This window comes from Siphateles boraxobius, unplaced genomic scaffold (genome assembly GCF_051911475.1).
Source record: "Siphateles boraxobius isolate OS27281-9 unplaced genomic scaffold, OSU_SipBor_1 20, whole genome shotgun sequence".
Taxonomy (NCBI): domain Eukaryota; kingdom Metazoa; phylum Chordata; class Actinopteri; order Cypriniformes; family Leuciscidae; genus Siphateles; species Siphateles boraxobius.
In genome coordinates, this window is record NW_027508811.1 from 1,859,246 (window position 1) to 1,873,700 (window position 14,455).

General features: G+C 36.2%; 1 protein-coding gene across 1 annotated transcript in view; it reads left to right on the forward strand.

Moving 5' to 3' along the window:
• The window catches only part of epas1b (endothelial PAS domain protein 1b), a 47,326-nt gene that overhangs the window by 19,347 nt on the left and 13,524 nt on the right, over positions 1–14,455 (forward strand). The window contains exons 2-7 of the mRNA XM_077236383.1: positions 858–1,048; positions 5,649–5,800; positions 6,988–7,072; positions 10,325–10,437; positions 10,520–10,722; positions 13,411–13,517. Coding sequence (XP_077092498.1) covers positions 858–1,048; positions 5,649–5,800; positions 6,988–7,072; positions 10,325–10,437; positions 10,520–10,722; positions 13,411–13,517 — 851 coding nt within the window. The remainder of the gene's footprint in view (positions 1–857; positions 1,049–5,648; positions 5,801–6,987; positions 7,073–10,324; positions 10,438–10,519; positions 10,723–13,410; positions 13,518–14,455) is intronic.

Genomic DNA, 14,455 nt, shown 5'->3' on the forward strand with positions numbered 1-14,455 from the left:
TACAATTGGAGTTATATAAAAAAATGTCCTGGCTCTTTCAAGTTTTGTAATGTCAGTGAATGGCTGTTTCTGTTTTGAAGTCCATAAAAGTTAAGCTATCCATCATAAACAAACTCCACATGGCTCCGGGGGTTAATAAAGCCATTTGTGTAAGAAAAATATCCATATTTAAAGCTTTATAAAGTAAAATAAGTCAAATCCGTATGTTCTTTGACCGGAATCTAGTTAAATCTAAGCACAACTTATGCAACGTACTGCTGATATTTACGCTACGCCATGACTTCTGACGTCATAAGTTGTGTAAGTTGCACTTTAGGTGCAAGTAGACTGTGTGTGGCCAGAAGCTAGAATTTTACGTTGTAATGTGTTAAATATGGATATTTTTCTTACATAAACACATCGCTTCACTTCAGGCCTTTTATTAACCTCATAAAGCTGTGTGGAGTTTGTTTATGATGGATGGATGCACTTTTATGGACTTCAAAACAGAAACAGCAATTCACTGCCATCATAAAGCTTGGAAGAGCCAGGCCATTTTTTAATATAACTCCGATTGTATTCGTCATATACACCTAGGGTGACTTGAGGGTGAGTAAATCATGGGCTAATTAAAATTTTTGGGTAAATAGAAACACAAGAGTGAAAAATGTTACCTTTTCGTTGGGATTGACCTTCAATTATTTTTAATCTGTTGAAGTGTTTGCATATTGCACTATATAGCATTTCAGGAAGAAAAAAAAACTTTATTTTTTTCTTAGATTTTTTTTTTTTACAAAAAGGTCAATGCAGCCTTTATTCAATTATTGCAAATGGAATCATATTTGTATCACATATTTTCATGTTGTTCCATATTGTAGGTGCAGCTCAGAGCGGCGTAAGGAGAAGTCTCGTGATGCGGCGCGCTCCAGGCGCAGTAAGGAGACGGAGGTGTTCTACGAAGTTGCCCACCAGCTTCCCCTCCCACACAACATCAGCTCACACCTGGATAAAGCATCCATCATGAGACTGGCCATCAGCTTCCTGCGGACACGCAAACTCCTCACCTCGGGTACATATCCAAATGCACACGTGTGACTGGGCTGAATAAACATCCTGTACTGCATTTATTCATAATAATGTGTAAACATAATAATATGCTACCTTTGGGCATCACAACATTGATTTGACATTGACAGAAACTATTAAATGTAGTTTTAATGCACAAATATAACTGTTTTTATAATTCTTTTTTTCTATCTGCCATTCATCAGTTATCTTTTTCAACTGTTTCAGCAGTAATTTTAATAATTCCTATGTTTCCATTCAATGTTGCAAATTTAACATTTTGCAGACAATTGGAATATCGCATAAAACATTTGTGAATAAAGCAGCGTTTCCATCCCATGTGTTCAAAAGAACAAAAACGTCACTCCCTGGGAAATGGCACAAATGATCTGTAATAAAAAAGGAAGTTGCTGCTACAGTACATCATAAATGACTTGCATCTGTCTCACACTGTCATGTTATCTTGCGTTCAGATGCTGGTATGTGAGAATGCAATTGTGGGAGATCCCAAACGCTTCTGGGATTTCATTATATTAAATCATTCTGATGACAGACTTTGGCTCATGCATTTCAGAATGATCAAACCAAAATTTGAGATTCTTTGCATCCAGTCACATCCACTGTTGAGGCAAAGTCATGAAAGGTTTTTTGTGGCACATATTCTATAATGTGTTTCCATCGTAGTTTGTTCCTGGATCAACATTTTAATCAACCAATCAGAAATAGGGATACATTTACGGTTTGTCAAGTTTAGGCTTACAACCAGAGTTAGGTGCTTCTACATCATTTCCCTCTGATTTTAGGGATGACTTATGTGGTTTAGGGTGGGATATGGTTAGGATTACATTTTGGACAGGAATGTTGTTCTAGGATCAACAAAATATGTTGACCCAGGAACGCGTCTAACTCAGGAAAATCAGGACGTGCGATGGAAACAGCTACTGACTGATGCATATTAGTACAGTTATATTTGCAATTTGATAAATAACGGTTATCAAATGGGTGACTCCACTGTTAGCGCAACATCACAGATGTCACGTCAAAGTATTAGTCGCTTTGCAAAAACACACTCTGATGATAATCAAACTCTAAACCTTTAGTTTGATCTTTTATCTAGGTTCACTGTTATGAGGAAATGTCAGACTGCATTATGGTTACTGTTGTATTATACAAATGAGGAGGTGCTTTATATAAGGATATAATTGTGTTAGTGAATATTGGACTTGCTGTAACTGTCTGGGTTAATTATCTTTAGCTGTCGCTGCTAATCTTAGAAATCAAAGATTGCATGTAATGAATGAAACAATTTAATGAAAACCTACTGAGTGTAATTAATAATGGGTACGGTAAGCTTCAAGTGTGTGTGATTTCAAAGACATAGTTCACCCAAAATTGTAAATTCTGTTATTATTTACTTCCTTCATGTCATTCCCAACAAGTATGGGTTTCTTTCCTTCTTTCTTCCATGGAACGCAAAATGAAAAGTTCAGCATCATTTTGACAATGCTCCTTTTGTCCTGGATTCTAATTCAGACTGCCAGACTCTTAAAAAGTGTATAAAAGAACTATAACAGTATCATACAAATCCACAAGTTGTGCATTATGTTCGCAAAGTCTTCTAAAAGCTTTGGGTAAGAAACAGACTGACATTTATTTTCTGAAAATGTTTCACTCCACCATAGCAATCAAATTTCATGAAAACATTTTGCAAAATATCTCATTTTTGTGTCAGGGTGAGAAAATAATGACCGAATATAAATCTTTGGCTGAACTACGTTTTCTAAAACCATGTGTATGACACAACATGTGCAAAATTCCCTTTATAAAGGATCTAGAGTGCGAGTACAGTGCGCACATATTTACACTAAGTTAATTTTTTTATATAAATCCCGATTGTGTATGAAAAATTGCGTACGCACATTTCGCGTTCGGAACATTTATACATCAGGCCCCTGGTCTTTTGAAAGTTTCTTTGTCTAAAGCAGGGATGGCGAGAGGATGTGAGCGTGTTCGTATTGTTTGTGTGTCTTGATTTATAAAATTAGAATCTCCGGAAGCTGGACAAAGGAGCTCCTGTATTCGACATTCCATTCTGTGTTTGCAACAGACACAAAAAGGACAGGGATCACAATTAATACGCAGTTAGAATGCAGAATCGGTTCGGTTCCTTCAGTTTGGACTGTTGGACTTGAAGTGACTTGCCAGTCAAATGTTCAGGTTCATGCTACATGCAGAAATGTAAAGAGAGAAGGAGGGGAGGGAGGGGAAGAAGACATTGAAAATCAGCCCTGTCAGTAAGAGATGGTACATCAGATAGTGTTATCAGCAGGTCTGCGAGCTCTGTGCTGGAAGCTTGATTGGTGCTTTCTTTAAGGCTGGCGCTCTCCGTGGCAGGCCAGCCAAAACACAGGCCAACCCTGGCGCCGCACATCCATCCATCCCCCTCCTCCTCTCGCCATCACCCTACCCGTGCTGAGGGTGCATGGGAAACACCTTGTACATAAGATCCACACTCCCACTGCACTGATGCTTAGAGCTGATTCGGTCATTCAATGATATTATCTATATTCGTTCTTTTCGCCCATGGGCGGCTCCAAAAATGTGTTCTGAAATAATGGTTGACGAGACATAATCTCATTGAAATCAATGACTCACTATCTCTCTACTATCGTGATTATGATTCTTTACAGTCTCAAATAGGCCTAGTGTTACAACAAAACATGATCATTTCATATCATTTTGGATTGGATGTCGTTTTAGGCTGAAAACTATGTAGGGTTGATTGTTGTCGCATTTATCAGTAAGAGACTTTAAGATGCCATTTCTTCTAGTTAATTCTGTTAAAAATTCAGAGATAAAAGGATTGTTGATTTGTCAAAACAAATTTCTACAGGGTTTTGCTGTTTTTGTTGTGTTTTTGTTGTCATTTTGTTTTTGTCGTTTAGAGTTTTGTTGTTTTTGTTTAGGTTTTGTTTTTGTGTCGCTTGATGTTTTGTTGAGGTTTTTTTTTTTGTCTTTTGATGTTGGGCTTTGTGTCGTGTCGTTTTGTTTTTATACCTTTTAGCTCCATATTATGTAAAGCAAAACATCTTGTAATCTTGGTGGACTAAAGAGTTTCCAGATGTTCTGCATGATCTTGAGATATCAATAGTCAATATTTCTACAGGTCAGATCATCATTTGCCCCTGTAGATGTGTGTCTTTCAGCAACCAATGCATTCAGATTAGTTGACTTCTCTACCAGATGATCAATTTCTGAAACCCCAGATTTGGTTGCAGTTTTGTTTCATCTCAGAATGAAAGCCTCAAGGCAAGAACCCCTTCAAAGACGTAACTCTAATTCTCCCGGGGCCACGTTCTCTAGCCTCGGCTGAAATCCAGCCCTGGGCTCTCAATGGGCCTTGAGAAAGTTTCTTATCTGGAGGAAGCACACTGGAGCAATCTCAGGCTTCCGACCCCCCAGTGTGGAGCCGCACTGTTCTCCGTGTCCTTGTCCACTCCACCTCCCTCCTGAAGCTCTGCCAGATCTACTGCAGTACTGGCAAACCAAAGTCTGGCACCCCGTCCACATTTTAGTGGCGGTATTACCAACCGGTCAGGAATTTAGGTTTTTCCAAATTATCATTTGACTATCAATTTTTTTTTTTTTTTAACAAGCAATCATATATTGTAATTTAATAATACATACAGTTAGGTCCACTAGTAAATGCAATGCAGTACTTTATTTGACATCAGTCAACAAAAAAAAGTTTTACATTTTATAAAAACATTTTTTTTTTAAAAAGTGTTCAATGTGGTCTCAGTCTTTTGGACCTACCCGTATTATTATTTGTATTAAATTTTTTGCATCAGAAATTGAATACGCTTATATTAGAGTATGTACTATACAGTATAATGTATATTTGCATTGCCCTGTATTATTTTGTGTTTTTCCAAAAGTGTGTGTGATCTCCGGAGAAGCATAACCACAAATATTGTCTTTGATTGCATAATCCCTTCTCATATATGTTTCTCATAGATGTGGGTTTTCCACATACAGGAAAAAGTTGTGAAAAAGTCCACAAGTTGTTCTCTTTAAATTGAAATGAACCGATTTGGTGCCATCATACAGCAGGGCATGTGGGTGTCTGTGTGTCTGTATATGTGGGTATTTGTAGTGTGTGTGTGTGTGTGTTATAGTAAAAACTGAGATCACTTACATTGTGGGGACCAGCCAGCGGTCCCCATGGGTACAAAAGCTTATAAATCTTTTTTTTTTTTATGTAAAAATGCAGAAAGTTTTGTCTGATGGGGAGGTTTAGGGGTCGGGTTAGTGTAAGAGGACAGAATATACAGTTTGGACAGTATAAAAACCATTACGTCTATGAAGAGTCCTCACAAAGATAGCGATCCAGACGTGTGTGTGTGTGTGTGTGTGTGTGTTGAGCTGAGGGCAGTGACAGAAGGGAGGTCAGTGTTGTTGGGAGGGTTCAGAGTAGCAGGATGAAGTTGCTGTTGTTTATTTTGGACGGCAGCCATTTAAAAGCCAGAACAAGACTAGCGTGTGTGCACACACTCACTTGCGCACATGCATTCTGAAACTCTCGTGTTTGTTCCGTGTTGCAGGCTGCGTTCCTGCCACAGAGACGACAGATGTAGACAGACTGATGGACAGTTGGTATCTGAAGTCACTGGGCGGCTTCATTACTGTGGTAACATCAGACGGAGACATGATCTTCTTATCAGAGAACATCAACAAATTCATGGGTCTCACACAGGTGAGTTTCAGAGGCCCAGCAATGCATGCAGTGAAAGAAATCATTATCCAGACAGATAGTCACCTTTAGTCACGTTATTATTAGCTGTTTGTCTGTTGGGCATTCATTTCCACTTGGTTCAATTAATCATAGGCAGACGAGAGGCCATTATTAACCACGGCACAAGCCGTTTCCTTCCAGCACTGTATTGGAGGAAGGATGTGTCACTTTTTTCGAACCCTTGCAGAAACTTTTAAAATTATCTCCTGGCTGCCAATTGCTTCCTTTCTCCTGGCTGCTGTTTTGTAGAACTGTGGCCTGTTATCTATTTGTTATCAGATAAATGTCCATTATAATAAAGAGCAAATATCCTTAATGTTTGTGAATCTCATAAAACTTGTCAAGAACCAGCTATTTCACCAGAAAATATAAATATATATGTAAAACTAACAATTCTCAGTGCTGTAAAATAAAAAAATGGTATTTTATGTAAAAAAAAAAATACATTATGGCCGTATTTGTTCGACAGTTTTTAATTTATTCTTAAATATGTCATTGTATTATAGTATTTTTTACTGTTATAATGTAAAACATTTACTGTATTATAGTAATAGGAACGGAATGAGAATCAACCTTGAAAATAATGTGAATTACAAGAAATGTTAAGATATTTGGGGCAAAAGGTCATTAAAATAATCTAAATATTGAATCGCAGAATCTAAAGTAGGCATAGTTTTCTTTATGCAAAATATAATTAATGTCGTATACACTACTGATCAGAGGTTTGGGGTCGTTAATATGTTTTAGTGTTTATGAAAGAAGTCTTGTGTTCACCAAGACTGCATTTATTTGATCACAAATACAGTAAAAACAGCAATATTTTAAATATTGTTATATAAAATATTGTTTTATATTTTAATATATTTTGAAATGTAGTCCTATGATGGCAAAACTGAAATTTTCGCAGTCATTACTCAAGTCTTTACTTCATTGTAATATGCGCATTTGGTGATCTAGAAACATATTTTATAAACTAATTCGTAAATTACATTTCTAAAAGCATTATAAAAGTCTTTAGTGTCACTTTTGATCACTTTAATATGCTGAATAAAAGTATTACTTTCTAACTAATGATTATTTGATCATTAGTGTCATATAATGAGGGGTTTCATGAGATTTACCCATCATCTGCATGTCTTTCTCTGTAGGTGGAGCTAACAGGGCACAGCATCTTTGATTTCACTCACCCCTGTGACCATGAAGAGATCCGCGAGAACCTCAGCCTCAAAGCCGGTATGCAACTTTTGTTTATTCAGCCTCACTGGTTTTAAATCCTGCTGTATGTACAGTATGTTTTAATGGCCCTACAAGTTTGATTAAACCATTAAAATATGAGGAAAATATTCTATATTTTTAAAATATTTTAAATATGAGTGAAGATCAAAACACTTAACTTGGTTAAGGTATTTTTATTACAAAATTATTTGGCAAAAAAAGGCAAACAACAGCTTCAGGTTTACTTTTACTATGCAAAACAATTAATAGAAAAAGCCTACATTGACAAAAACATAAGGAGTTATTGATATTTCGTTGGTTCTGTCTTGTTTTTGCATGCATTTATAATTTCTTTGTGTGATACAGCCTGACCAAAATTATGTCTGCACTATTTGGCATGTTTCATTGCGTTATCACAAATATAACAATTGACTCCAAGAGCAACTACGCAATCTCAGCCAATCAAATAGAAGAAGATAAATGGAGTGATATGGAGAAGTCCGCCTATATACAGGCCCTGACAAAAATCTCCTACATTTCTGTGATGTTTTCATGGGAAAATCTGCATGGTAAAATGTGTTAAACGGAACTAGAAACATGATTAGTTTTGCCAAAATAGTTCATCAATGAACACATGCAGATGAGTAGAACTTTTGAGAGAGAGACGGAGATGAAAGAAATGTACATTGACTACATGTGTGTAAATCGGTGAAATTTTTCACTCGGTGAAAACTTTTTCATTCATTTTTATTTCAGTATAGTAAGTTTGTGTGTGTATATGTGTGTGTATATATATATATATATATATAAATAAATAAATATATATATATATATTTTTTTTTTTTTTTTTTTCCCAATTAACACTGATTTTATTTCAAGTAACAACGTTCTTTTTTTTTAAGTTTTAGTTTCAGCTTTAGTACCTCTGCTGTTGAGTCCGTTTCACATTTTATTTCACATTTTACCAAACCAAGTTAATTGATACATTTATTCCTTTGAATGGACTTTGGTGCGGTTCGCTGGTGCTGGAAACAGACCAAGCTCTAAATTACCTACCAAAAGCTCTAGTTTGAAACCATCCAACATTTCAGAGCATAGTTCAGCATGACCTCTCAGTAACATCTACTTCACACTCTTTCTTATGGGCTTTTCTCCTTTAAGATGATTTGAACTAAAGTGGTTTTACGCGTAGAGGAAGAGGAGCTGGAGCGAGTTAAACATATGTGCCTCTCAAGAAACTTTCTTATCGCTTCTATAAACAGACTTTCAGAGACACAAAAAAGTATGTAAAGGTCTAATGCAAAGAAAACACATAGCTTCATAGGAGAGGATTAGCTATATGAAGAAAAAACAATCATGCCTTCAAAAAACAGACCCACAACCCCTTCCCCTTTTATTCTGTGTATCCTTTATTTGACCTCCACGCTTTCATACCCCTCTCTGCATGCCTCTTTCAACCTCTCTCTTCTGTGATGTTAAGGTCAAGTTTCATTGTGCTTTTTCAGGTGTTTGCCACCTTCACTATGATGAAACTTTGCAGCACATTTACATGTACATTTTACATTTATTCATTTAGCTGACGCTTTTATCCAAAGCGACTTACAATTGCTATATTTCAGAGGTCGCACGCCTCTGGAGCAACTAGGGGTTAAGTGTCTTGCTCAGGGACACATTGGTGTCTCACAGTGGATTCGAACCCCGGTCTCTCACACCAAAGGCATGTGTCTTATCCACTGTGCCATCACCACCCCTGATATATATAAACTGCACGTCGCTCCTTCTCGTTTGAGTTGTTGGTCGAGCTGTTGAGAATGTCATGTGGTCACCCGTGGCGTGTGGTTAAACCAAGACCCTCTTTTTTGGCAGCTGATATCTAGATATTTCAATGGATAATAGATATTTTTTTTATAGATATGTAAAGGGATGGTTCACCCAAAACTGAAAATCAATGTCATTTACTCCCACTTATGTCATTCCAAACCTGTATGACTTTCTCTCTTCTGTGGAACACAGTGTTTCTTGGGGTTAGATTATCTCAAATTTTAATTCTGTTATTTACATCAGTCCCAAACCCATAAGACTTTGGTTAATCTTCGAAACACAAATAAAAATATTTTAAAGGGGTCATTGGATGCCCATTTTCCACAATTTGGTATGATTCTTTAGGGTGTTCTTGTAAAGATGGTAACATACTTTGTTTAAAATTCCTCAATGGTTGTGTAAAATAACACCCTTTTTACCTCCTCAAAAACAGCTCCGTTCACAGCGACCCATTTGGTGCATGTCTCTTTAAATGATAATGAGCAACTGCTCACCCGACCCTCTCTTCCACCGGGGGTGTCGACACAAGACTGCCTTGGCAGACAGTATACAAATGGCTGAGGGCAGAAATATGCTAATACGGGACAGTCTGTCAGCGGTCGTGGGAGGAACATAAAAATCCAAACGGCTTGATTATTGAGAGTGTTTCGATTTTTTTTTTTTTGAGGATTAAAAAAAGGTGTGAATGGATTTTTTTCATTGTAGGGTGGTTGTGTCTACACACTGCAAAGACACATTTATATGCAAACACCATATAAAAGTGAATTTTGCATCCGATGACTTTAATGAAACCTGAGAGGTTTCTGTCCTTCCATTTAAAAGTCCAGGTAACCAAAATTTAGAAGATCCAATAGTGTCAATTGGTTTAATCCAAGTTTTGTAATCTAAAAAGGTCATAAAGTCATTGTAAATAAAAGGCTAAATGAAATCTAGTCATCATACAAACTAATTGTATCTCTTCACAAGACTTGGATTTAACCGCTTAAACCAAATATGCTAGGCGATTGTCCATAATGATTGTTTGTATGACTCTATGATTTATGGTGAAGTGCCCTTGAGCTCAGGAAAGACGCTATATAAATTAAACATTATTATTAATTATGTTGTATAAAAACGATAATCAGAAGCCGAAAGTGTTTTTGGAATTTGAGAACCCGAGAAAAAAAATATTTTAAAATAGTTTAAGCTTCTGTATGCACACTAGAAGAATGCTAGGAATGTTTCAGCCCATTTCGCGTGTGTGTGTGTGTGAGTGAGTGAGAGATTTTGGGAACAAATTTGTGACCTAAAACTGGTATAAAAATGAAGTAATTAAAGGTTTTGTAAAAATGCAGACAGTTTTGTGTGATGGGTAGGGTTACTGTAAGGGGGTAGAATATACAGTTTGTACAGTAAAAAAACATTGTCTAATATCTAGCTAAGTAAACGTGTGTGTGTTTTAATCTGCAGGCATGGGAAAGAAAGGGAAGGAGCTGAACACTGAGAGGGATTTCTTCATGAGAATGAAATGCACAGTCACGAATCGCGGGCGCACAGTCAACCTCAAGTCAGCCGGCTGGAAGGTGAATAACTTCTCTTTTAGGACAAGCGCTGACCTTGAATCAGGCTTTTTGTAACACTTAAAGATAATGGTTGTTCTTGCAGGTCCTGCACTGCACAGGGCACCTGAAGGTGTGTAACAGCTGTCCCACACGAGTGCTCTGTGGTTTTAAAGAGCCGCCGCTCACCTGTGTGGTCATGATGTGCGAGCCCATCGCCCATCCATCAAACATCGACACACCGCTCGACAGCAAGGCGTTTCTGAGCCGCCATAGCATGGACATGAAGTTTACTTACTGTGATGACAGGTAACTCCCCTCTCCAAACTCACAAACCTGCATTTTGAGTAAATTGTATTATGATTTGACACTCATAAATGCTAAACACAAACACATTTCCTGTTAATGGCTGTTTATTTCTGATGCTACACACCATCAATAAAGAGTACATAAAAAAATGTTCTAGCAAAAAATTGCATAGTAATTAATATTAGCAATTCTATTAGCATTTAACATTATTAAATAAGCAATTTAGTAAATGTGTTTTTGCTTTTTTTTTATTTGTATCTTTTTACCTTACATTTTACTTGAACTTAAGCTTAAACTAATTTTATTTCAGTTAGTTGCCAAGGTAAATGTGGTTTTAGGTTTCTAAATTTTATATTTTATTTTATTTCAGTTTTATTTTAATTAATGAAAAGGATTTTTGATTGATTTGTATTAGTTAGCAATAACAACACTGGTAGGATGAAAAATCCTTGACAATAAATGATCATGTATATATAAAAAGTACACCCATACCCATACCATGAGCCAAAATATAAAGGTGCAGCAGGACATATATATGTAAATGGGCACAAAGCGAAACACTTCATTGGCTAAGTTTAGCGCAGTTGACACTCCAGGCCTGAGCATTTCAGTGTCGTTGTGGAAATGTCTCAGTAGCATTACTTTACTTTACACTCAGGGCATTGTTTACAATGTAACATTTCATCTTGACTCTTCCGACAACTAACTCACTATTCCCTACACAGTACACACATAGTTCAAAGTGTTTGCCGTCATGTTTTCTGTGATTAATGCCCCGCCAAACAATCACAACCCCAGACCACAATGCTAAACCTGCTTCCCTGCTAATGAAGTTAACAGAGAGAGACATTAAGGGATCTTACGTCACGTTGTTGTTTTAACATTCAAGAAGTTCATGATAATCTACTAAAAATTATAATACTGTATATACATTTAATTTATAAAATATTTAGTAAATTATATGAAGTATATGATATTAAATATATAAGATTTGTGAGAACAATTTCAAACAATATTTTTTTTTCTACAAAATATTAATTTTTGAATTATTACTATTATGACATTTTTGGGGGGTTGTACTATTGGACACTTGACAACATGAACACACCTGGTCTTAAAATGCCAAATTAGCTGATGTTTTTAAAAATATAAATATTATTTTTTAAATAGAGGGTTTATTCTCCATACAGTAACACTGATTTTCCCTCAAAAAAAAGTCAAAATGAGTTTTAAGTCAGACATTGAAAACATGTTCATCATACAAGAGGGAAGTTCAAGTCGTAGGAGTAGTATTTTAATATTAATGTTATAATAACTGATAATGGGTGCCAAAAATATAGTGCCATGTAATTGGCCTGCACACTGTACATGTGGGATAATGGACTGTTTGTCTGTGAAGCTTACATTAGGGAATGGAAAAAAACTGGAAAAACATTAAAGACCAGATGAGACATGTATAATGGGCGTAATGATTGGTTAAGTGTTGAAAAGTTCCATAGTAGCAGTCCCTGCTTCCTAGAAGAGCGCTGACTTATGTCACCTTCAGAATAAGAGAAAAGTAGAGTCATTTCACTTACTCAACCACATATCCAGTGGTAATTATGGTCATTATTATGATGTCAGTGCACCAATTTAGAGAAGATTGGTCTAAAACATGGTTATTTCATTTTTGGAGCGCAGCTTCTATGGAATGAGGTGTCCAAGGCCTTCATTAAACAGCCTATTTGTTATATTTCAATCTCTCTCTCTCTCTCTCTCTCTCTCTCTCTCTCTCTCTCTCTCTCTCTCTCTCTCTGTGTGTGTGTATTTTGCCTCATCAGCTCAGAGGTGGTTAGTTCAATGACATGAGAATAGAGGGCTCTTTAATGAACAGAAACCTGCAGACACACTTATGCATACATGTCACTGTCAGTCAGTGACCTGCAGCTGTCCGGCATTATGCAACTTCAGTACAAGAATCAGCTCAATACACCAAACACACACTTTCATAACCAAATAATACCCCTGTCACATTCATTACACACAATCACACATTGCCTTGTGCTCTTGATTAAAGAGTAAAAATGACTTTAACCATGAAGAGGAAAATGTTATGTAAAAATGATTTTTAAAAAATTGGAAGAAATGAATGAGCCATTCATTTTTAATAACTAATAATTTATTATAACAAAATAATAAAATATAAAAGTGTTATTTCACTGTAGCACTTTTTTCACTTTTTCACTTTTTTCGTGTTTATTATCAGCAATAAGTGTGGCTTACCAAACAATTGTCAGAACTATTGATTTGATTAACAATAAATATATTTATTATATTAATAATTAGTACATCCATAAAGATGTTAGTACAGAGCAAATAAGCTAATTTAATTTGTGAAGTGTTAAATGTTCAATGCTAATTTTTTCTCCATATACAGTTCTGTCATATGCATATTATCCTTTAATATAAGGATATATTACATATTTAATATAAATGTGATTTCTCATTAATTCTAATTATTCACCCTCAGAAAACACTAGGTCTCTGAAAACTCAGCCAAACAAATCACATGAAATGGATCATCATTAAATTGGCTTAAAACATACTAATCTTGTACAGATTAAAGAAAATAGCTGAGAGCTTTAGAACAATTCTCTGTTTGTGTGTGCTAATGTCTGTGTTAATATTAGTTGCCTCTCACTTTTCCAGAGTTACTGAGTTGATGGGTTACAGTCCTGAAGATCTTCTCGGTCGATCTGCATATGACTTCTACCACGCTCTGGACTCCGACAACGTCACTAAAAGTCACCAGAACCGTATGTGTCATTAATTTCCCCCTTCAGCACTTAGCTTCTGTTAGACTGTAAAACTACAAACTTTTTTTTCACAAGTTCACACTTCAAGTAGGTGTTATTGGGATATAATTGAACACATTTAAGAAAAGAAAATTACTTGTTTAATCTTATGACTGCTACAAAACGCATACACTCCTACCATTGCGTGCATCAAACGATGCCATGTGAGCGAACCTGGGAAGAGGATTAGAGAGTGTGGTTAGAAAGCAAGAGCTTCTAAGAAAGAGCAACGGATCAGGTCAGCACAAGTGGCGAGGTTTGCGTTCCCAAGGTTTACTGTTTCAACCCTTTAACACATAACAAGTCAGCATTAAACCACTCTGTGTGTATCTGCTACCTGATATCTGAAACTTCACAGCAACATGTCTATACAGTATATGTACAGTACTAACACGTATGCAGACACATTTGCACTCTCTATATCGCTCTGAATGAAGCTATTGACCTCTTTTCCCCAGTGGTTTCATAATACTCTGAATCCCATTCATTTTCCACTGTATAATTAAACATTTGTTGGAAAACAATTTATTCAGAATACCATGCATAAAGTGCCTACTACATGAGAGCTATCACTGAAATATGTCTCTGTTTCCTAGACTCTCTAAAAAGAAAAAAGGGGGAAGCAGCCCACACTTTTTAAGCCAATCAGAAGTGTTCTCTGCCTCTCAGTCGTTTTGCACATTCATAAAATATTTAGTTTAAAGAAATGAATACTTTATTCAGCAAGGATACATTTAAATTGACAGTAAAGACATTCATAGACATTATGTAGCTCCGACCCTTTTCAGCCCTGCGTTCGTTGTGTTCTGTCTTCCAGCTTGTATTTCCACAGCATGAAGGTAAGATCTTACGGATTTATGAATGAACTGTTTGTTTTGAAATCTTCTCGGTCTGTTGAC